We start from the raw sequence: 25,532 nt of genomic DNA on the forward strand, positions 1-25,532 counted from the left end.
ATCTGATTTAAAAATGGGCAAAGGTGGGGGGTGGCTCAGTCAGTTAAGAGTCTGCCTTTGGCTCAGGTCATGATCCCAGAGTCCTGGGATCCAATCTCACATCAGGCTCCCTGCTTAATGGGGAGTCTGCTTTTCCTTCTACCCCCCTCTCAAATCAATCAATCAATCAAACTTTTTTTTAAAAATGGGCAAAGTTCTTGGATAGATATTTCTCCTGTGAAGATATATAAATGGTTAATAAGCAGATGAAAAATGCCCACCATCACTAGTCATTAGGGAAATGGGAATCAAAACCGTAATGAAATACCACCTTACATCCACTAGGATGGCTATTATCAAAAAAATTAAACAGAAAGTGGCAAGTATTAGCCAGAATGTGGAGAAACTGGAATCCTTGTTGATGGGAATATAAAACACTGTGTCTGCTGTGGAAAGTGGTCTGGTCTGAAGGTTCCTCAAAATATTAAACACTGAATTACCATATGACCTGGCAATTTCAATTCTGGGTATCCACCTCACAGAATTGAAAGCAAGGTCTCAAGGAAATGTTTGTACACCTATGTTTGTGACAGCATTATTCACAAAAGCCAAAAGATGGAAGCACCCCAAGTGTCCATTGATAGATGAATGCATAAGTAAAATGGGGCACATTTTTCTTTGTGTGTGTGTAATTGTATATATGACATAAAATGGAATATGATTCAGCCTTAAAAAGAAAGGAAATCTTACAATATACAACATGAATGAACCTTGAGGATGTTATGCAAAATTAAATAAGCCAGCCACAAAAGAACAGATTTTATGTGAATCTGTTTATATGAGGCCCCTAATCTAGTCAAATTCATAGAAACAGAAAATAGAATGGTGGTCTTCATGCATTGTGAGGTTGGGGATAGGGAGTTACTGTTTAATGGGTACTGAGTTTCAGTCTGGAAGATGAAAGGCTTCTGGAGACAGATGCTCAGGATGGTTGCACAATAATGCGAATATGCTTAATGCTAAGGGACAGTAGACTTAAAAATGCCTACAGTGGTAAATTTTACATTGTGTATTTTTTTACCACAAAAATACTGAATACAAAGTAAAAGCATTAATTTTTAATATTTTATTTTAGAGAGGGAAGGAGACTGTGCGCAGAGGGAGGGGCTGAGGGAGAGAGAGAGAGAGAGAATCTTCAAGCCGACTCCCTGCTGAGCACAGAGCCCAGTGCAGGGCTCGACCTCAACCCTTAGATCATGACCTGAGCTGAAATCAAGAGTTGGATGCTTAACTGTCTTAACTTAAGGATGCTTAACATCCTTAACTGACTGTGCCACCCAGGACCCCCAAATAAAAGCATTATTAAAAAATAAATAAGTTTTTATCTGAATCTGACTCTTTAGTGTTACCCATTTAACTCTTCAGTATTTGTGTGTAGTTGCTCTAAAAATACCCCTTCTCCATATATTTATTGTTGATATTCATGTGTGTATATATATTTTTTTTTTTAAAGGATGACACTGGGGACGCCTGGGTGGCTCAGCAGTTGGGCTTCTGCCTTCAGCCTGGGGCATGACCCTGGAGACCCGGGATTGAGTCCCTGCATGGAGCCTGCTTCTCCCTCTGCCTGTGTCTCTGCTTCTCTCTCTCTGTGTCTCTCATGAATAAATAAATAAAAATTTTTAAAAATCTTTAAAAAAATAAAAAAAATAAAAGGATGACATTGGAACCTCATTAGAAAAGGCCTCAGCTGCCCACTATCTGTGTTCCTTTCAATAGCTCAGTCCAAATGGGAGTGGATCCAGATCAAAGTTACTGTCATTGGAGTATACTTGATTGCTTGGTATCTGGTAACTTTCTTGTAAGATAATTTGATACCACTGACATACTATATAAGAATATCTTTCCCAGAGCGCCTCAGATCTTTATTGCTTTAAGAGAATTATGATCATGTTTTCATTACTTTATTATTATAATGGTTTAGTGAAGTGACTGAATCTGGTATAGACTTTTTTTTGGGTATGTGTGTGAAGTTTTTTATCAAACTGTAATATTTGTGAATGGAATGCCTTGCAATATGAATGTTAATATAATGTGTAAAGGAAGATTAAAGTTTGAATGATTATCCCACCTCCCCCCCCAAAAAAAAGGATGACATTGGGAAGGCATACCAGTTGCTTTGCATTTATCACCTCTACAGCAGCATGGGTCTTCAAGTCTCTGGGCAAAATGCCCAGTCATCACTGCCCACCTGGCTAATGGCAGACCAAAACCATGAAGATAGGTATAGTCAGTCTATATCATGGGCACTCAGGATAATTTCCAATTGCACTTGCCACTACACATGTCCTAAGTAAAACTGGGAAATGACTGAATTTGCCTCTTTGATAACCTTCCGGCTCCTTTTCCTTCAACTTGCTCCATTAGGACTCACAGTTCAGTAGCCTCCAGACTCAGCACTTCTATGTCCAAAGTCACCATTCTCACTGTGGAAACACCCTTCAAGAGCCCTATTTTTGTCCAACTAGGAATGCCCCAGTTTCCAGAACAATCTTTCTCTTCAACACTCTGCCAAACCTTGTCAAAATCCACTTTCCAAAGTGGCTAATGTCAGCATGACCTGAGAAGATTATTGAATGAATGGTTATTCTTTATAGGAATGCCTGGTGGATGGAGAGCCAGAGGATCTGGTTTTAGATTTCCTGTCCAGTTTTTCTTTGACTTTGAAGCATACAGAGAAGTTAGACCAAAAAAAAAAAAAAAAGCATTATAGGGATAAAAATAGTCACCAAATATCAACAAAATATTAATTCATTAGGAAGATTTAAAAATTCTAAACTTATGGGGCCCCTAAATGGCTCAGTCAGTTAAGCATCCAAATTGATTTCAGCTCAGGTTGTGATTTCAGGTTGTGAGATCGAGCTTTGGGTAGGGCTCCCCCTGAGTGCAGAGCCTGCTTGAGATTCTCTTTCTTCCTCTCTCTTTGCCCCTCCCCTGCTCCCTTGCTCTCAGAAAAGAAATGAAAACAATTCTAAACTTACAAATACCTAACAACAGCCTCAAAACCTGTAAGACACATTTGATAAAACCACAGAAATTGACAAATCCAATAACACATAAGAAAATTCTAACGCAATTCTCTCAATAATTAATAGATTGAGGAGAAAGAAAATAATCAGTAAGGGTACAGAAAATTGGAACATTACAATTAATCTGATAAGTATTTGCATTACTCTGAACAACAGATTATAGTCCCTATAAACACATGTGGAGTACTCACAAAAATTGAGAATAAATAGCCTACCCCTTCACCATAAAGAAAGTTTCAACCACTTTCAAAGCTCACTTTTGAGAAACAGGAAATTCTGATCTTAAACTGTTCCAGAAAATTAAAAAATTCATTTACGACACTGGTATGATCTTGTTTAAAAAATTATGCGAGGACTATTTGAGAAAGAGAAATTACAGGCAAATGTCACTCATGAACATAGACACGAAAATCCTAAGTATTAGCAACCTGAATCCAGAAAGTATGATAATAGGTAATACGATCAAGATAGGTTTATTTCAAGACATCTGGGTTGGTAAATCCCGGAATTAGATGTGTGAAATACATAATATAACTCACAATATTATATAAAAGGTTAAAGGGGAAAATTCTATGTATGAGGTCAGTAGATGTAGAACTATTTAACACCAAAAATAAGACACCTCTTAAACTGAAAAAAAAATGAAGATAATTATCTATAAGCAAAAATAGTTAAAAGAAAAAAGATGAAAAGCATAATACATAATGGTGAAACTCTTAAAATATTCTTTCTTTACTTTTTAAAGGTTTTTTTTTTAAGATTTTATTTACTTATTCACGAGAGACCCACAGAGAGAGGCAGGGACACAGGCAGATGGAAGCAGGCTCCCTGCTGGGAGCCCCAATCAGGCCCTGAGCTGAAGGCAGACACTCAACCACTGAGCCACCTAGGCGTCCCTTAAAATATTCCTTTAAAAGTCAGGAACAAGGAAGTCCACCATTAATAATCTGAATGTTCATGCCTAAGCCCTCTTCATTCATATGTTGAAAACCTCATGCCCAATGTGAGGGTATTAGGAAGTGGGGCCTTTTCGGAGGTGATTTAGGTCATGAGGGTGGAGCCCTCACAAATGGGATTAGTGTCCTTACAAAAGAGGCTCCAGAGAGATCCCCAGCACTCCAACACCTGAGGACACAGTAAGGAGTCAGCAACCCGGGAGAGGCCCTCACCAGAACCCAACCATGCTGGCCGCCGACTTTGGACTTCCAGTCTCCAGAACCACACGAAATACATTTGTTGTTTATAAGCCACTCAGTCTGTGGCATTTTGTCACAGCGGCCCACACAGATCTAAGGTCCCTGCTATCTATCTGCCTTGCTACTTAACAAGGTCCTGGACACTGTGATAAAGATACACTACAGAAGAAACAAAACTATTTGCAGGTGATAGGATTATCTGCTTAGACACTCAACTACCAGTGCTCAGAAAATCCAAAATAACACACAGAACAAGTACTGAAATTATTGAGAGAATTTGGCAAATTCGAACAATTGGCGATAGCTAGACAAAAGTCAGTTCTCGGACTTCCGAGGCAGAAAGATCAAGCCAACCAGGAAGCAAGGCCAAGCCAAGCCAAGTCCATAAAGCACAAAGTCAATACTTTCGCTAAGCCCACCAGAGAACTTAGGTCACCAACGAAGATATACCTGACTTACATGACATCCAGGGCCATGAGCCACGGCAAGGGGCGTCTCCACACAGGAATGGTTTCACCTGCGGAGGAGCTGGGGTGGAGAGACACAGCTGTGGCCATAACACGAGCAAGTGAGACTGTTCTCTCGGTCCGGAACCTTCCCCCAAACCCCCTTCATCCTCCTCCTTCCTATCCCATCACAAGCAGCCCCGCCCCTGAGCACCTTTCCAGCATCCTCCAAACAAGGGCTCGGATCCCCGTAGAGTACCTTCGGGGGCCCCCCGCTCCCCTGTAGCCAACTGGCCCTCGGTGGCTTGAAGGTCTGGAGCCTCCACCTACAGCAGCGCCACGGGAGCCTTGCGCGCAGTACGTCTTAAGCAATGATTTGTGGAAGAGGCGAAGGAAGGTCTCACCCCGTTCTACCCCCTGACTGCCTAGAACCTGCCGTGGCCCCTTGCGGACCTCGGACTTTGGGGTCCCAAATCCTCGACGTGCCTGGGTCAAGGGGCACCCCCCTGTGCTCCCCTGCCCTGCCCCACAGGGGCTCACTCCCTCGTTTCCACACCAGGAGTGCGGCGTGGAGGCCGATCATAGAGCGCGCTGCTCTGGGGTTCGCATACAGGGACCCTCGTCTGACCCCACTTCACTCCTGCGGAAGATCCGTGTTGGCGCTTGTTCTTGCCAAGAACAAGACTCTCTTGGAGTCCCGAGAGAATTTTCACTTTGACGAAAAGAGGAGCAAAGTGAACGTTGCAGCTGCTTTTGGTTTGGCAGCCAGCAGAGCGGGGCCCCTATAGGGGCAGTGCGCATCCTCAGCAGCAAACCTCCCTGCCCGCAAACTCCACGAAGCACCTCAGCATCAAGCCACCAGAGCTTTGGCCTGTGTAAGCCACTGTGCACCTGCTAGCAAGATGTGTCCTAAGGTGTCAGAAAAAGCCTAACGGAGGGTATTTTTGGGGTCTGGGAATGCTCGGAAAGTTTTCCATCTAAATTAAGGATAATTGCTTTTTTGCTTTACTCTACTTCAGCTTGCAAAAAGTTTCATACGGAGACCCCTGGGTGGTTCAGTGGTTGAGCATCTGCCTTCCACAGGGCATGAGTAGGAGGTCCTGGGATTGAGTCCTGCATCCGGCTCCCTGCATGGAGCCTGCTTCTCCCTCTGCCTGTGTCTCTGCCTCTCTCTCTCTGTGTCCCTCATGAGTAAATAAATAAAATCTTTTTTAAAAATAAAAAATAAATGAAAAGTGGTTCTGTATGTTTTCTACAGAACATACCCACTTAAACTAAGTGGCTTTGAATGTCAAGCATACAAAAACCATTGAAAACAAAAAATAGTTTTGGAGATCATAGATATTTTTCCTTAACACAGAAAGTTCTACAAACCCCCCGTGGGGGAAATAAAACCCCAACTATGTCCAGCACTTGTTCTATTATATCTAACCTCAGTCTTTGCCTCCACTTCTATGTGAGCTGCCACATGGCACATGAAGTTGTTGGCTATGGGACCAGGTGCATACTGACAGCCCCATACAACTATAATAAACACATTTCAACCTGGTGGAATAGGACTTCCTGTGTCCGGAATACAGTGACTTTAGGGGCACTTGGAGGGCTTGGTCGGTCAAGCATCCAGCTCTTGATTTCAGCTTGACATCATGATCTCAGGATTGTGAGAGATCGAGCCCTGTGTTGGGCTCTGTGCTGGGTATGGAGCCTGCTCAGGATTCTCCCTCTGCCCCTCCCCATCCTTAAAAAAAAAAAAAGGAATAAGGTGAGTTTCTGATCATCTGAAATTGTTCCTTCTCTGCTCATTAGGTGTTTCGGGAGTTGCAAAATCCACTTCCTTCAATGAGAATTTTCAAACCTTGAAGGTAGCATTAAGGGTTATTGGCTCTTGCAGGTATGCTAGAAGTAAGCATCGCTAACAATACTGCATACCCTGCCATGCAAGATGGCCTCTGCCACAGGAGGTGCGTCTGTCTGAAGGATGCATGACAATGGCCACACGTGTGTACCCTGTGGCCAAGTGGTATCTAGTGTAGCCCAGAACATATTCAATACCCCAATGACAAAGCACATTTCCAGAGCACGGCCTGATGGTCCCGACATAGCTCTACGTTTCTAAGCTTGGGGCATCATTCAAGGCCACCTTGGAATCTATAAATGTACCTGAACTTCCAAGGACTCATAAAAAGAAAAAAGACATACTCTGTTTCACCAAGAAAACTGCTCAAAGAAGTTGCCTCAAAATTTAGAGTTTAGAAATCAGTGTGCGATCTGGATGAACGGGAAGCAAATTGTTCACTACCTGGAGTGTATCATTTTCCCCAAATGAATGTTGCTGAATTTCTTGGCGTAAATACTTTCTGGAGGCTCATTTGCAGGCACATATGCATAAAAGATCATTTCTTTTAAGGTGATGTACTGTGGTGCAAGCGCAGCTTCAAAGCCCATATCAGGAGCCTAGAGGAGGAAAAGAGGAATCAAAAGCATTGCATTTAAACAATCTTATACTTCAATTAGAGCAAAATGCCAGTATCAGGTTTGTTTCCAGTGTGTGTCCCAAGGATGCTGCTTTGCTCGTCAGCAGGAGCAATATTTCAACACGCTCTGTTTGCATATGCGTGTGTGTGCAAGGGATAATGCACACATCTATCCCTGACTCCAGTGGCATTTCTCATTCCTTCTGTTTTGCACGTCATCCCCTGCAGTCAACTCGGGCACCTCCGCCCTGATCTCTGACCCGTAGGTCTTTCCAACACACCCTTCTCTGATCCTGGTCCTTTCCAGTGTTGGGAACTTTGGGGACCATCCTGAAGGGGATGCTGGATGTTGACCTGGTGGCTATGCCATGAAGAGTGGGTGGTGGATGGTGCAGACCAGTGGGGGCATGGCCATCCATTAGTGCCTCCAAGACCTGTTTTCTTTCTCAAATTTGGGAACCCACTGAGTTTGGGAACTCGCTGGGAAGGGGAGAGCGTGGGAAATAGATGCAAGGAGAACTGGCATGAGACCCAACTGATCGAAGTTCTGAGGACTCTTAAAAAGGCTAACCGTGAGTTAGGGTCCCAGAGACCCTCCTAGCCTGGGAGTGGCAAGATCACCCAGTGAAACACGTGTACAAGTCCATTGAAAAGGCAACATGCTGACCAAAGCCTAGGCACTGGGACCTGTTCCCTGGGTAGAGGCCTGATCTAATAACTACCCAGTTGTGTGTGTAATTTGCTGTAAATTATTTAACCTTGCTGCGCCTCATTTTCCTCATCAGTAAAATGAGGATAAATAGCTATTATAAAGGTTTAATCATACACAGCAGTGCCTGGCACATAGAGCCAAATAAAGGCTAGAGATTATTTTTATCCAGAGCAGAAACCTGCTTTTTTGTTTTTGAGGAGGGAGGTGAACCCTTCTGGAGCCTAAAAACCTCCTTTGATTTTAATAATTTAAACTTCCACTGGGACACCCTGGGGGCTCAGTCAGTTGAGTGTCTGCCCTGGGCTCAGGTCATGATGCCCGGGGGGCCTGGGATTGAGCCCCGCCTTGGGCTTCAGCCCCGCCTCAAGCTCCCTACTCAGCAGGGATCCTGCTTCTCCTCCCTGTTTCTCTCTCTCACTATCTCTCTCTTAAACAAACAAATAAAATCTTATAAAGAACTTTCTTAGAAAAAACTTTTTATTTTTATTTTTTTTAATTTATTTTTTATTGGTGTTCAATTTACTAACATACAGAATAACCCCCAGTGCCCGTCACCCATTCACTCCCACCCCCCGCCCTCCTCCCCTTCCACCACCCCTAGTTCGTTTCCCAGAGTTAGCAGTCTTTACGTTCTGTCTCCCTTTCTGATATTTCCCACACATTTCTTCTCCCTTAGAAAAAACTTTTTAAAAACTAATCTTTCACATAAAAGAATTAAGACATTTTCTACAAATGATGAAGTTTGGTATCTGGGGGTTTTTTTGGTAACTTTGACCCTCCTGCTTACGTCCTCTGACTTGTGTGTACACAGAGGCCATGTAACAGACAGCAACTACTCGGGAGTCACATGGCAGTGTGTACCACCCAGGGACTCCCACCTCCCTCTGTACACGACTCAGACAAGCAAACTGAAGGCACGATCCTTTCAGCTCCGATCTTGGCCTGGTAATTCACAATGATCCATTAAAACTAACGTTGGGAGAGGAGGGGCAAGATGGCAGAAGAGTAGGGTCCCCAAGTCACCCGTCCCCACCAAATTACCTACATAACCTTCAGATCATCCTGGAAATCTACGAATTCGGCCTAAGATTTAAAGAGAGAGCAGCTGGAATGCTACAGTGAGAAGAGTTCGCGCTTCTATCAAGGTAGGAAGACGGGGAAAAAGAAATAAAGGAACAAAGGCCTCCAAGGGGGAGGGGCCCCGCGAGGAGCCGGGCTGAGGCCGGGGCGAGTGTCCCCAGGACAGGAGAGCCCCGTCCCGGAGACGCAGGAGCTGCACCGACCTTCCCGGGGGAAAGGGGCTCGCGGGGAGGTGGAGCAGGACCCAGGAGGGCGGGGATGCCCTCGGGCTCCCGGGGACACTAACAGACACCTGCGCCCCGGGAGAGGCGCCGAGCTCCCTAAGGGCTGCAGCGCGCACGGCGGGACCCGGAGCAGCTCGGAGGGGTTTGGTCCGCGGCTCCGCGGAGGGGGCTGCGGGGCGGGAGCAGCTCGGGGGGCCTCGGGGGCGGCTCCGCGGAGGGGGCTGCGGGGCGGGAGCGCGAATCCAACAGCGCAGGCTCCGGAGCACAGGGCGCCGGGACACAGCCCAGGATCCGGCCTCCCCCGGGACAGGCAGAGGCCGGGAGGGCCCAGGACAGCGAGGACGCTCCTGCCCCGAGCTGAGCCGATCAGCGGCCCCGCCCCGGAGCCTCCAGGCCCTGCAGACGGAGAGCTCCGTGGTGAGTGCAGGAGCTGACTCCAGGGCTCCAGAGCTGGCCCCGCCACTGGGGTTGTTCCTCCTGGGGCCTCACGGGGTGAACAACCCCCACTGAGCCCTGCACCAGGCAGGGGGCAGAGCTGCTCCCCCAAGTGCTAACACCTGAAAATCAGCACAACAGGCCCCTCCCCCAGAACACCAGCTAGACGGACAACTTCCAGGAGAAGCCAAGGGACTTAAAGTACACAGAATCAGAAGATACTCCCCCGTGGGTTTTTTTTTTTTTTTTTTTTTTTTTGCTTCTTGATTTCTGTTTGCTTCCCCCACTCTATCTATTTTTTCCCTTTCTTTCTTTTTCTTTCTCTTTCTTTTTTTTCTGTTTTTCTTCCTTTTTTTCTTTTTTCTTTTTCTTTTTCTCTTTTCATTCCTTCTTTCTCTCCTCTCTTTTTCTCCTTTTCCCAATACAACTTGATTTGGCCATTCTGCACTGAGCAAAATGACTAGAAGGAAAATCTCACCTCAAAAGAAAGAATCAGAAACAGTCCTCTCTCCCACAGAGTTACAAAAATTTGGATTACAATTCAATGTCAGAAAGCCAATTCGGAAGCACTATTATAAAGCTACTGGTGGCTCTAGAAAAAAGCATAATGGACTCAAGAGACTTCATGACTGCAGAATTTAGATGTAATCAGGCAAAAATTAAAAATCAATTGAATGAGATGCAATCCAAACTAGAAGTCCTAACGACGAGGGCTAATGAGGTGGAAGAACGAGTGAGTGACATAAAAGACAAGTTGATGGCAAAGAGGGAAACTGAGGAAAAAAGATACAGACAATCAAAAGACCATGAGGATAGATTAAGGGAAATAAATGACAGCCTGAGGAAGATAAACCTACATTTAATTGGGGTTCTGAGGGTGCCGAAAGGGACAGAGGGTCAGATAATGTATTTAAACAAGTCATAGCTGAAAACTTTCCTAATCTGGGAAGGGAAACAGGCATATAGATCCAGGAAATAGAGAGACCCCCCCCCTAAAATCAGTAGAAACCGTTCAACACCTCGACATTTAATAGTGAAACTTGCAAATTCCAAAGATAAAGAGAAGATCCTTAAAGCAGCAAGAGACAAGAAATCCCTAACTTAAATGGGGAGGAGTATTAGGGTAAAAGCAGACCTCTCCACAGAGACCTGGCAGGCCAGAAAGGGCTGGCAGGATATATTCAGGGTCCTAAATGAGAAAAACATGCAACCAAGAATATTTTATCCAGCAAGGCTCTCATTCAGAATGGAAGGAGAGATAAAGAGCTTCCAAGATAGGCAGGAACAGAAAGATTATGTGACCTCTGAACCAGCTCTGCAAGAAATTTTAAGGGGGACTCTTAAAATTCCCCTTTAAGAAGAAGTCCAGTGGAACAATCCACAAAAACAAGGACTGAATAGATATCATGATGACACTAAACTCATATCTTTCGATAGTAACTCTGAACGTCAGTGGGCTTAATGACCCCATCAAAAGGCTCAGGGTTTCAGACTGGATAAAAAAGCAGGACCCATCTATTTGCTGTCTACAAGAGACTCATTTTATACGGAAGGACACCTACAGCCTGAAAATAAAGGGTTGGAGAACCATTTACCATTCGAATGGTCCTCAAAAGAAAGCAGGGGTAGCCATCCTTATATCAGATAAACTAAAATTTACCCCGATGACTGTAGTGAGAGATGAAGAGGGACACTATATCATACTTAAAGGATCTATTCAACAAGAGGAGTTAACAATCCTCAATATATATGCCCCAAATGTGAGAGCTGCCCAATATCAATCAATTAATAACCAAAGTTAAGACATACTTAGATAATAATACACTTATACTTGGTGACTTCAATCTAGCGCTTTCTACACTTGATAGGTCTTCTAAACACAACATCTCCAAAGAAACGAGAGCTTTAAATGATACACTGGACCAGATGGATTTCACAGATATCTACAGAACTTTACATCCAAACTCAACTGAATACACATTCTTCTCAAATGCACATGGAACTTTCTCCAGAATAGACCACATACTGGGTCACATATCAGGTCTGAACCGATATCAAAAGATTGGGATCGTCCCCTGCATATTCTCAGACCATAATGCCTTGAAATTAGAACTAAATCACAACAAGTAGTTTGGAAGAACTCCAAACATGTGGAGGTTAAGGACCATCCTGCTAAAAGATGAAAGGGTCAACCAGGAAATTAAGGAAGAATTAAAAAGATTCATGGAAACTAATGAGAATGAAGATACAACCATTCAAAATCTTTGGGATACAGCAAAAGGAGTCCTGAGGGGGAAATACATTGCAATACAAGCATCCATTCAAAAACTGGAAAGAACTCAAATACAAAAGCTAACCTTACACCTAAAGGAGCTAGAGAAAAAACAGCAGATAGATCCTACACCCAGCAGAAGAAGGGAGTTAATAAAGATTCGAGCAGAATTCAACGAAATAGAGACCAGAGGAACTGTGGAACAGATCAACAAAACCAGGAGTTGGTTCTTTGAAAGAATTAATCAGATAGATAGACCATTAGCCAGCCTTATTAAAAAGAAGAGAGAGAAGACTCAAATTAATAAAATCATGAATGAGAAAGGAGAGATCACTACCAACACCAAGGAAATACAAACGATTTTAAAAACATATTATGAACAGCTATATGCCAATAAATTAGGCAATCTAGAAGGAATGGAAGCATTTCTCGAAAGCCACAAACTACCAAAACTGGAACAGGAAGAAATAGAAAACCTAAACAGGCCAATCACCAGGGAGGAAATTGAAGCAGTCATCAAAAACCTCCCAAGACACAAAAGTCCAGGGCCAGATGGCTTCCCTGGGGAATTCTATCAAACGTTTAAAGAAGAAATCATACCTATTCTACTAAAGCTCTTCGGAAAGATAGAAAGAGATGGAGTACTTCCAAACTCGTTCTATGAGGAGAGTATCACCTTAATTCCAAAACCAGACCACCCCAACAAAAAGGAGATTTATACACCAATATCCCTAATGAACATGGATGCAAAAATTCTCAACAAGATATTAGCCAATAGGATACAACAATACATCAAGATGATTATTCACCATGACCAAGCAGGATTTATCCCCGGATGCAAGGCTGGTTCAACACTCGTAAAACAATCAATGTGATTCATCATTTCAGCAAGAGAAAAAACAAGAACCAGAGAATCCTCTCAAGAGATGCAGAGAAAGCATTTGACAAAATACAGCATCCATTCATGATCAAAACTCTTCAGAGTGTAGGGATAGAGGGAACATTCCTCAACATCTTAAAAGCCATCTACGAAAAGTCCACAGCAAATATAATTCTCAATGGGGAAGCACTGGGAGCCATTCCCCTAAGATCAGGAACATACAGGGATGTCCACTCTCACCACTGCTATTAAACATAGGACTACAAGTCCTAGCCTCAGCAATCAGACGACAAAAAGACGTTAAAGGCATTCAAATTGGCAAAGAAGAAGTCATACTCTCCCTCTTGGCCGATGACATGATACTCTCCATAGAAAACCCAAAAGCCTCCACCCCAAGATTGCTAGAACTCATACAGCCATTTGGCAGTGTGGCAGGATACAAAATCAATGCCCAGAAATCAGTGGCATTTCTATACACTAACAATGAGACTGAAGAAAGAGAAATTAAGGAGTCAATCCCATTTACAATTGCACCAAAAGCATAAGATACCTAGGAATAAACCTCACCAAAGAGGTAAAGGGTAAAGGATCTATACCCTAAAAACTACAGAACACTTCTTAAAGAAATTGAGGAAGACACAAAGAGATGGAAAAATATTCCATGCTCATGGATTGGAAGAATTAATATTGTGAAAATGTCAATGTTACCCACGGCAATTTACACATTTAATGCAATCTGTATCATAATACCATGGACTTTCTTCAGAGAATTAGAACCAATTATTTTAAGATTTGTGTAGAATCAGAAAAGACCCCGAATAGCCAGGGGAATCTTATAAAAGAAAACCATATCTGGGGGCATCACAATGCCAGATTTCAGGTTGTACTACAAGGTTGTGGTCCTCAAGACAGTGTGGTCCTGGCACAAAAACAGACGCATAGATCAATGGAACAGAATAGAGAATCCAGATGTGGACCCTCAACTTTATGGTCAACTAATATTCGATAAAGGAGGAAAGACTATCCACTGGAAGAAAGACAGTCTCTTCAATAAATGGTGCTGGGAAAATTGGACATCCACATGCAGAAGAATGAAACTAGACCACTCTCTTGCACCAGACACAAAGAGAAACTCAAAATGGATGAAAGATCTCAATGTGAAACAGGATTCCATCAAAATCCTAGAGGAGAACACAGGCAACACCCTTTTTGAACTCGGCCACAGTAACTTCCTGCAAGATACATTCACGAAGGCAAAAGAAACAAAAGCAAAAATGAACTATTGGGACTTCATCAAGATAAGAAGCTTTTGCACAGCAAAGGATACAGTCAACAAAACTAAAGACAACCTACAGAATGGGAGAAGATATTTGCAAATGACCTATCAGATAAAGGGCTAGTTTCCAAGATCTATAAAGAACTTACTAAACTCAACACCAAAGAAACAAACAATCCAGTCATGAAATGGGCAAAAGACATGAACAGAAATCTCATAGAGGAAGACATAGACATGGCCAACATGCACATGAGAAAATGCTCTGTATCACTTGCCATCAGGGAAATACACATCAAAACCACAATGAGATACCACCTCACACCAGTGAGAATGGGGAAAATTAACAAGGCAGAAAACCACAACTGTTGGAGAGGATGTGGAGAAAGGGGAACCCTCCTGCACTGTTGGTGGGAATGTGAACTGGTGCAGCCACTCTGGAAAACTGTGTGGAGGTTCCTCAAAGAGTTAAAAATAAACCTGCCCTATGACCCAGCAATTGCACTGTTGGGGATTTACCCCAAAGATACAGATGCAATGAAACGCCGGGACACCTGCACCCCGATGTTTATAGCAGCAATGGCCACGATAGCCAAACTGTGGAAGGAGCCTCGGTGTCCATCGTAAGATGATGGATAAAGAAGATGTGGTTTATGTATACAATGGAATATTCCTCAGCCATTAGAAATGACAAATACCCACCATTTGCTTCAACGTGGATGGAACTGGAGGGTATTATGCTGAGTGAAGTAAGTCAATCGGAGAAGGACAAACATTGTATGTTCTCATTCATTTGGGGAATATAAATAATAGTGAAATGGAATAGAAGGAAGGGAGAAGAAATGGGTAGGAAATATCAGAAAGGGAGACAGAACATAAAGACTCCTAACTCTAGGAAACGAACTAGGGGTGGTGGAAGGAGAGGAGGGCAGGGGGTGGGGGTGAATGGGTTAAGGGCACTGAGCGGGGCACTTGACGGGATGAGCACTGTGTGTTATTCTGTATGTTGGCAAATTGAAAACCAATAAAAAATAAATTTATTATTAAAAATAACTAAAGTTGGCCTTTATTCTATTTCCTTTAGGCCAAAGGAAGAGTTTTATTAAGCCCCAGTCAAAAAAAGAAAAGACAAAAGTCTAATTCTTTGCCCATGTACTGAGGAAAATTTATTTTCATGACCTTGTGCCCAGTGATGAATTCTTAGCACATGCCCCTTCATAAGCAGTACATTATACAGTAAAATTCTTAGAAAACCCTGTGGTTCACCTGCAAAGAAGATAATGTCTCCTTCCTAAGTCAGCATTAGAAAAGGAAAAAAAAATAAAAGATGAAGGGGCACGGTTATTACAAAAGCAGAAAGGTAAACCAGTGGGGAAAAAGATAACTCGTGTTTCTTGGTCAACCTTGGGAGGTAGGAAACCAAATCTACCATTAACCTGGGTTGGAAGTAAAAGGTTTAAGTATCTGGTGGTGTTGCCATAAGGATATTTGTAGGAAGATATTCTGGGTGGAGTTAAGTTGAAAGGGACCGGGAAGAAGGTGTTGGAGATGTTCTCTAGTAGGTAGAGGTTTCTTTCAAAGTCAAATGGAGCAAAATGCGTGGCTAAGAGTTTGTCCCAAGCAAGACATCATCCCGTTTCCCTGTAATTCTGTATATAGAATGTGGCATCTGTTCTTAAAACTGGCAAACTCTGGGATCCCTGGGTGGCGCAGCGGTTTGGCGCCTGCCTTTGGCCCAGCGCGCAATCCTGGAGACCCGGGATCGAATCCCACATGGGGCTCCCGGTGCATGGAGCCTGCTTCTCCCTCTGTCTGTGTCTCTGCCTCTCTCTCTGTGACTATCATAAATAAATTAAAAAAAAAACTGGCAAACTCTCTCAACCCATTATATCACTCACCTGTCCAAAGATACTTTTAGAATTTCCAAAAGCTCTAAGGGACCCATCAGCTTCAAAATGGTCTGGAGTCAGTTTATGTATAAAGCCCATGTGGTCATAGTATAATGTGAAGATATTATCAGAGACAGATCCGATTTTGCTGTATCTTCTTAATCCTATTAGGAATGAAACAGAAGCGTCTTGATATTGATGAAGTACAACTGGAGAACATACCATACCTTGCGGGGAGGAAAACAAACCACAGCTATTCACTGAAACTAAGGGGTGGGAGAGTAGGGCTTCGAGACTCCAGAACTGGTAAGACACTTTAGTCCTTGTTAAGTCCCTGGAAAGTCCTTTCCAGGCTCCAAATCATGATAGAATCTGTTTGCCAAAGTAGATGGAGGGCAGATGGTGGGACCACAACAGAGATCTGGAGAAAAAGAGGGTAGGTCCCCCTGGTGGTGGTTCCTCGTCCTAACCCAGGGAACTGGGTGCCCAAAAAGGGGGCAGCAGGAGTAACCCTCAGGGGGCTGAGGGCAGCCACCCACGGAGACTGGTGGGTCGCAGGCCATCCTTGGATGGCTGTGTGGGGCTGGGCCGCTGTCCTGAGTTCCTGTCACGTGTCAGGGCAGCGCATGAAGCTCATCTGGGAGGTGGCTGTTGGGACAGAAAACAGCCACCCAGCCAGGCAGATGCTGGTCCAGAGTGGGAGAGCCAGAGAGCAAGCTCAGCTCTTGGAATCGGAAAGGCTGATCTCTACACCACCACCCTGATTCTGGCAGACACCCCAGGTCCATTCTCTCTCGGACCCCTGAACGTTGGAGTGCCCCAGGACTCAATGTTTAGATCTCATCCAGTTTTAGAATTTCAATCCCATTTTTATGTGGCTGAGTCCCAAGTTTAAACCTACCATCTCATACTTGTACCTGACCTGCAGATTTGCTTCGGCCGGCTCCAGACCCACGGCAGGCAGGTGTCCCAAACCCAACTCATCTCCAATTGAATTCGCCATCCTCAGGCAAAGTCCTCCACCCTAGTCCTCCCTCCTCATTTCCATCAGGGCACCTGCATTCTTCCTGTTGCTCAGTCTGAAACCATGGTGTCATTCTTTTGGTTTTTTTTTAAATTAATATTTTATTTATTTATTTATTTATTTATTTATTTATTTATTTATTTATTTATTTGACAGAGAGAGAGAGAGCAAGTGCACAAGCAGGGGGAGCAGCAGGCAGTGGAAGAAGGAGAAGCAGGCTCCCCATCAATCAGGGAACCTAATGCAGGGCTTGATCTCAGGACCATGGGATCACAACCCAGCCAAAAGCAGATGTGTAACTGATAAGCCACTCAGGCACCCCTTGATTAGTCTTTGTTTCTTTGTTTTTGTACATTTTTTTTTTTGTGGAGTTTGATTTGTCAACATATAGCATATCACCCAGTGCTCATCCCGCCAAATGCCCCCCTCAGTGCCCGTCACCCAGTCACCCCAACCCCACGCCCACCTCCCTTTCCACTCCCCCTTGTTCATTTCCCAGAGTTAGGAGTCTCTCATGTTCTGTCACCCTCGCTGATATGTCCCACTCATTTTCTCTCCTTTCCCTTTTATTCCCTTTCACTATTTTTTTATATTCCCCAAATGAATGAGACCATATACTGTTTGTCCTTCTCTGATTGACTCATTTCACTCAGCATAATACCCTCCAGTTCCATCCACGTTGAAGCAAATGGTGGGTATTTGTCGTTTCTAATGGCTGAGTAATATTCCATCGTATACATAGACCACATCTTTATCCATTCATCTTTCGATGGACACCGAGGCTCCTTCCACAGTTTGGCTATTGTGGACATTGCTGCTAGAAACATCGGGGTGCAGGTGTTCCAGCATTCAAGGTATCTGTATCTTTGGGGTAATACCCAGAAGTGCAATTGCTAGGTCATAGGATAGCTCTATTTTTAACACTTTGAGGAACCTCCACACAGTTTTCCAGAGTGGCTGCACCATTTCACATTCCCACCAACAGTGTAAGAGGGTTCCCTTTTCTCTGCATCCTCTCCAACATTTGTAGTTTCCTGTCTTGTTAATTTTCCTCATTCTCACTGGTGTGAGGTGGTATCTCATTGTGGTTTTGATGTGTATTTCCCTGACGGCAAGTGATGCGGAGCATTTTCTCATGTGCTTGTGGGCCATGTGTGTGTCCTCTTTGAAGAAATTTCTGTTCATGTCTTTTGCCCATTTCATGATTGGATTGTTTATTTCTTTGCTGTTGAGTTTAATAAGTTCTTTATAAATCTTGGAAACTAGCCCTTTATCTGATCTGTCATTTGCAAATATCTTCTCCCATTCTGTAGGTTGTCTTTTAGTTGTGTTGACTGTTTCTTTTGCTGTGCAGACGCTTTTTATCTTGATAAAGTCCCAATAATTCATTTTGCTTTTGTTTCCCTTGCCTTCATAGATGTATCTTGCAAGAAGTTGCTGTGGCCAAGTTCAAAAAGGGTGTTGCCTGTGTTCTCCTCTAGGATTTTGATGGATTCTTGCATTTAGATCTTTCATCCATTTTGAGTTTATCTTTGAGTATGGTGTAAGAGAATGATATAGATTCATTCTTCTTCATGTGGCTGTCCAATTTTCCCACCACCATTATTGAAGAGACTGTCCTTTTTCCAGTGGATAGTCTTTCCTGCTTTGTCGAATATTAGTTGACCATAAAGTTGAGGGTCCACTTCTGGGTTCTCTATTCTGTTCCATTGATCTATGTGTCTGTTTGTGTGCCAGTACCATACAGCTTTGTAGTACGACTTGAAATCTGGCATTGTGATGCCCCCAGATACGGTTTTCTTCTTCAATATTCTCCTGGCTATTTGGGGTCTTTTCTGAATCCACACAAATCTTAAGATGATTTGTTTCAACTCTCTGAAGAAAGTCCATGGTATTATGATACAGATTGCATTAAATGTGTAAATTGCCCTGCGTAGCATTGCCATTTTCACAATATTAATTCTTCCAATCCATGAGCATGGAATATTTTTCCATCTCTTTGTGTCTTCCTCAATTTCTTTCAGAAGTGTTCTGTAGTTTTGAGGGTATAGATCCTTTACCTCTTTGGTTAGGTTTATTCCTAGGTATCTTATGCTTTTGGGAGCAATTGTAAATGGGATTGACTCCTTAATTTCTCTTTCTTCAGTCTCATTGTTAGTGTATAGAAATGCCACTGATTTCTGGGCATTGATTTCATATCCTGCCACACGGCCGAATTGCTGTATGAGTTCTAGCAATCTTGGGGTGGAGACTTTTGAGTTTTCTAGGTACAGTATCATGTCATCTGCAAAAAGGGAGAGTTTGACTTCTTCTTTGCCAATTTGAATGCCTTTAATGTCTTTTTGTTGTCTGATTGCTGAGGCTAGGACTTCCAGTACTATGTTGAATAGCAGTGGTGAGAGTGGACATCCCTGTCTTGTTCCTGATCTTAGGGGAAAGATTCTCAGGGCTTCCCCATTGAGAATGATATTTGCTGTGGGCTTTTCATAGATGGCTTTTAAGATGCTGAGGATCTCACTATGCAGAGTATCCCTACACTCTGAAGAGTTTTGATCAGGAATGGATGCTGTATTTTGTCAAAAGCTTTCTCTGCATCTATTGAGAGGATCCTATGGTTCTTGTTTTTTCTCTTGTTGACATGATCTATCACATGATTGCTTTACGAGTGTTGAACCAGCCTTGCATCCTGGGGATAAATCCCACTTGGTCAAGGTGAATAATCTTCTTAATGTACTGTTGGATCCTATTATCCTAGTATCTTGTTGAGAAATTTTGCATCCATGTTCATCAGGGATATTGTTCTATAATTCTCCTTTTTGGTGGAGTCTCTATCTGGTTTTGGAATTAAGGTGATGCTGGCCTCATAGAATGAGTTTGGAAGTATTCCATCCCTTTCTAGCTTTCAGAACAGCTTTAGTAGAATAGGCTTTGTTTCTTTAAACGTTTAATAGAATTCCCCTGGGAAGCCATCTGGCCCTGGATTTTGTGTTTTGGGAGGTTTTTGATGACTGCTTCAATTTCCTCCCTGGTTATTGGCCTGTTCAGGTTTTCTATTTCTTCCTGTTCCAGTTTTGGTAGTTTGTGGTTTCCAGAAATGTGTCCATTTCTTCTAGATTGCCTAATTTATTGGCGTATAGCTGCTCTTTTTTTATTATTTATGATAGTCAGAGAGAGAGAGAGAGAGAGGCAGAGACATAGGCAGAGGGAGAAGCAGGCTCCATGCACCGGGAGCCCAACGTGGGATTCGATCCCGGGTCTCCAGGATCGCGCCCTGGGCCAAAGGCAGGCGCCAAACAGCTGCACCACCCAGGGATCCCGTATAGCTGCTCTTAATAAGTTTTTAAAATCGTTTGTATTTCCTTGGTATTAGTGGTGATCTCTTCTTTTTCATTCGTGGTTTTATTAATTTGAGTCTTCTTTCTTTTGAATAAAGCTGGCTAATGGTTTATCTATCTTATTAATTCTTTCGAAGAATCAACTCCTGGTTTTGTTGATCTGTTCTACAGTTCTTCTGGTCTCTATTTCATTTAGTTCCGCTCAAATATTTATTAACTCTCTTCTTCTGCTGGGTGTAGGTTTTATTTGCTGTTCTTTCTCCAGTTCCTTTAGGTGCGATGTTAGCTTGTGTATTTGAGTTTTTTCCAATTTTTTGAGGGATGCTTGTATTGCAATGTATTTCCCTCTCAGGACTGCTTTTGCTGTATCCCAAAGATTTTGAACAGTTGTATCTTCATTTTCATCAATTTCCATGAGTCTTTTTAATTCTCTAATTTCTGGGGATCCCTGGGTGGGGCAGCGGTTTGGCGCCTGCCTTTGGCCCAGGGCGTGATCCTGGAGACCCGGGATTGAATCCCACATCAGGCTCCCGGTGCATGGAGCCTGCTTCTCCCTCTGCCTGTGTCTCTGCCTCTCTCTCTCTCTCTCTGTGACTATCATAAATAAATAAAAATTAAAAAAAAAGTTTTAAAATTCTTCTCTAATTTCCTGGTTGACTCATTCATCTTTTAGCGGGATGCTCTTTAACCTCTACATGTTTGAGTTTCTTCCAAGTTTCTTCTTGTGATTGAGTTCAAGTTTCAAAGCTAGAAAATATGCAGGGGACAATCCCAAGCTTTTGGTATCGGCTAAGACCTGATTTGTGACCCAGTATGTGGTCTTTTCTGGAGAAAGTTCCATGTGCACTTGAGAAGAATGTGTATTCAGTTGCATTTGGATGTAAAGTTCTGTAAATATCTGTGAAATCCATCTGGTCCAGTGTATCACTTAAAGTTCTTGTTTCTTTGGAAATGTTGTGCTTAGAAGATCTGTCATTTGCTGAAAGGGCCGTGTTGAAATCTCCTGGTATTAGTGTATTATTATCTAAGTATGTCTTTTCTTTGGTTATTAATTGATTGATATTATTGGCAGTTCCCACACTAGGGGCATAAATATTCATGATTGTTAGGTCCTCTTGTTGGATAGATCCTTTAAGTATGATATAGCATCCCTCTTCATCTCTTACTACAGTCTTTAAGATAAACTTTAATTTATCTGATATGAGGATTGCTACCCCTGCTTTCTTTTGAGGACCATTTGAATGGTAAATGGTTCTCCAGCCTTTTATTTTCAGGCTGGAGGTGTCCTTAGGTCTAAAATGAGTCTCTTGTACACGGCAAATAGATGGGTCTTGCTTTTTTTTTTTTTTTTTGGGGGGGGTCTTGCTTTTTTATCCAGTCTGAAACCCTCCGTCTTTTGATGGGATCATTAAGCCCATTCACGTTGAGAGTTACTATTGAAAGATATGAATTTAGTGTCATCATAATACCTATTCAGTCCCTGTTTTTGTGGATTATTTCTTTGGGCATCCTATTTCTTTTATAGAGTTCCCCTTAATATTTCTTGCAAATCTGGTTTGGAGGTTACATATTCTTTCAGTTTCTGCCTATCTTGGAAGCTCTTTATCTTTCCTTCTATTCTGAATAAAAGCCCTGCTGGATAAAGTATTCTTGGCTGCATGTTCTTCTCATTTAGGACCCTGAATATATCCTGCCAGCCCTTCCTGGTCTGCCAGGTCTCTGTGGAGAGGTCTGCTGTTAACCAGACTAATAGTTCTTCCCATATAAGTTAGAGATTTCTTGTGTCTTGCTTTAAGGATTTTCTCTTTATCTTTGGAATTTGCAAGTTTCACTATTAAATGTCAAGGTCTTGAACAGTTTTTCTTGATTTTGGGGGGACCTCTTTATCTCCTGCATCTGAATACCTGTTTCCCTCCCCAAATTAGGGAAGTTCTCAGCTATGATTTGTTCAAATATGCTTTCTGGTCCTCTGTTCCTTTCGGCACCTTTTGGAACCTCAATTACATGTAGATTTTTCCTTCTGAGGCTGTCATTTATTTCCCTTAACCTTTCTTCATGGTTTTTTTAATTTTCTCTTTTTTCCTCATCTTCCTTCTTTGCCATCAACTTGTCTTCTATGTCACTCACCTTTCTTCTACCTCATTAACCCTCATCGTCAGGACCTCCAGTTTGGATTCCATCTCATTTAATTGATTTTTAATTTTGGCCTGATTAGATCTAAATTCTGCAGTAATGAAGTTTCTTGATTCCTTTATGCTTTTTTCCAGAGCCACCAGTAGCTTTATAATTATGCTTCTGAATTAGCTTTCTGACATTGAATTTTAATACAAATTCTGTAACTCTGCAGCAGAGAGTACTGTTTCTTTCTTTTGTGGTGAGTTCTTCTTTCTAGTCATTTTGCTCAGTGCAGAGTGGCTAAAAACGAGTTGTACTTGTTAGAAGTGCAAAATCTTCTCTCTGTGGCATTCCAGCCATTCTATCTTTAAATCTCAGGTTGAATTCATAGGTTTTCAGGATGATTTGAAAGTTATCTAGGTAAGTTGGTGGGGACAGGTGACTTGGGGACCCTACTCCTCCGCCATCTTTCCCTGCCCCCACCTTGGTGTCATTCTTAACTCCCCTCTTCTTCTCACACCCAACATCTAGCCCATCAGCAAATCCTACCGATGTTCACCTTGAGATATGTAGAGAACCCAAGCTCTTCTCACCACTTGCACCTGTCACCCAGCACAAACACAATATGGAAAGAGGCTTATCATGAGGAATCAGCGTATGCCATCGTGGAGGCTGAGCAGTCCTGTGATCTGCTGTCTGTAGGCTTGAGAAGCAGGGGACCTCCCGGAGTAACTCAAGCTCCCATATCAGAGGACACATCAGCGAGAAGCGAGAATCAGAAAGAGGGCTGGTTCAAGGCCCAGTCCCTGGAAGCAAACAGGGTGAATTCCACTTTCCTTCACCCTTTCACTCTGCAGACTAGATGCCCACCCAGGCTGGGGGGAGCCGGCTGCTTCACTGAGCCCACTGATTCAAAGGCTAACCTCATCGGGAAATGTCCTCACACACACATTGTTTAATCTGGGCACCCCCTTGGCCCCATCAGTTGACACATAGAAGTGACCATTACCACTGCTAAGGCTCAACATGCTATAGTTCATCTGTCACTGTAAAATACACTTTCTTCGCATTTTAACATCTTGCCTGAGATTACTTTTATAATCGCGATGTCTTGGCAGTTATCATCCAGCAGGTGGCCCCTATGCTACAGGGCTCAATTGCTCCCCTGGCTGTGCCTTGAGTCAGCTCAGTTTTGTCCCTCACTTGGGGAGTTTCCCGGAACACTAGTATAATAACATTTAAATTTTACTGATGCTTAAAATGCTTTAAAATACTTAAAAAGTATTACATCATAATTTGGCATTGAAACAAAGTTACTGTAGGTGCAGTGAGAGAAGAAAACAAAGCAGAGCATATATTTGTCAATAATACAGCAAACAATGCTGGAAGAAGGACTGCAGTTTTGTATTTCCTAGTACAGCCACAACTGAGTGTTTTCTAGGACATAAGAAAGGAAAAAACTCACAAGTATTTGAAATTACATTATCTTTTGCTAGTGAAATACACTCAAAATGATTGCCTGACGACATGCCACATGATGCCATGGTGGGCAGGGGAAATAGCTTGACAATAATCCATTCATCACTCAGGATCACTGTTTAAAACAATGTGTGAAAGTTCAGTTGGAAGTTTCTCCTTGTGTCAACAGAACAAGGTCGTCTTACAATCAATGAACCTCAGATTTTATTATATATAGGTTTTACAACATTCTTCTGTTGGCTTTGCATATGAACAACCTGCTGAGTTGGCTCCAAGTTCTTGGGTAATATTATTTTTCTCTGAACGTTCTGTAGAAGAGTATGGACGATTCATTGCTGAAGCAGCAAAATCCAAAACTGGCTTGATTTTTTTTTTTTTTTGTACCTTTAAAGTTGATTTGCATTCTCTATTTCAAATAATTCAGATGTGTTTTAGCTTTTAGTTAAAATTACATTGTCGATTTGGGTTTCCTTTATGTTTTTTTTTAAATATTTTATTTATTTATTCATGAGAGACACAGATAGAGAGAGAGGCAGAGACACAGGCAGAGGAAGAAGCAGCCTCCCTGCAGGGAGCCTGATGTGGGACCTGATCCCGGGTCTCCAGGATCAGGCCCTGGGCTGAAGGCGGCGCTAAACCACTGAGCCACCTGGGCTGCCCTCCTTTATGGTTTTTTGTATTTTCAGTATTTATGCATTCACCCATCCATCCACGCATTCATTCACATCAGAGGGAATGAATGGGACCTATAGATGGAGAAACAGAGACATCACCCCTATTCATTACTGGAAATTCCTACAACTTGCAGTCTCTCAATCTTTAGTGTCTATATTTACCATTTTAGATTCTTTCCACTTAATTATGCATCCATTCTACACGTGGATGTGTTTCTTAGTTTATATCTATGATATGTAATTGTTTATCACTTGGATTGACAATTCAGTTCCATTTTCTTTGGTGTTATTTTTACTGTTTCCAAAGTAATCTTGCCCAGTCTATTTTGATTTTTGTTTTACTATATGTGCTATTTATTTTTTTTCTTTTTTTGTAATAATAAATTTATTTTTTATTGGTGTTCCATTTGCCAACATACAGAATAACACCCAGTGCTCATCCCGTCAAGTGCCCCCCTCAGTGCCCGCCACCCAGTCACCCCCACCCCCCGCCTTCCTCCCCTTCCACCACCCCTAGTTCATTTCCCAGAGTTAGGAGTCTTCCATGTTCTGTCTCCCTTTCTGATATTTCCTACCCATTTCTTCTCCCTTCCTCTCTATTCCCTTTCACTATTATTTATATTCCCCAAATGAATGAGAACATATAATGTTTGTCCTTCTCTGACTGACTTATTTAACTCAGCATAATACCCTCCAGTTCCATCCACGTCGAAGCAAATGGTGGGTATTTGTCATTTCTAATGGCTGAGGAATATTTCATTGTATACATAAACCACATCTTCTTTATCCATTCATCTTTCGATGGACACCGAGGCTCCTTCCACAGTTTGGCTATTGTGGACATTGCTGCTAGAAACATCAGTGCGCTATTTATTTTCTATTTGCTGTTTCTCCAAACCCACCCCCAGACTTTCTCTTCTCTGTCTGTTACACAGGAGGTGGACCCCTATGAATTG

General features: G+C 42.6%; 1 protein-coding gene across 4 annotated transcripts in view; it reads right to left on the bottom strand.

Annotated features, from left to right (window-relative positions):
- Positions 1-25,532, bottom strand: part of CATSPERB (cation channel sperm associated auxiliary subunit beta) — a 146,176-nt gene that overhangs the window by 47,307 nt on the left and 73,337 nt on the right. For all 4 annotated transcript variants that reach the window (XR_012036267.1, XM_072837788.1, XM_072837786.1 and 1 more), the window contains exons 16-17: positions 15,959-16,113; positions 7,010-7,164 (exon numbers count right to left, since the gene is read on the bottom strand). Coding sequence is in view for 3 of the 4 variants with exons in the window: in XM_072837788.1 (XP_072693889.1) it covers positions 7,010-7,164; positions 15,959-16,113 (310 nt within the window). In the remaining variant the exon portion in view is untranslated. The remainder of the gene's footprint in view (positions 1-7,009; positions 7,165-15,958; positions 16,114-25,532) is intronic.

Source organism: Canis lupus, chromosome 9 (genome assembly GCF_048164855.1).
Source record: "Canis lupus baileyi chromosome 9, mCanLup2.hap1, whole genome shotgun sequence".
In the NCBI taxonomy this organism is placed as follows: Eukaryota; Metazoa; Chordata; class Mammalia; order Carnivora; family Canidae; genus Canis; species Canis lupus.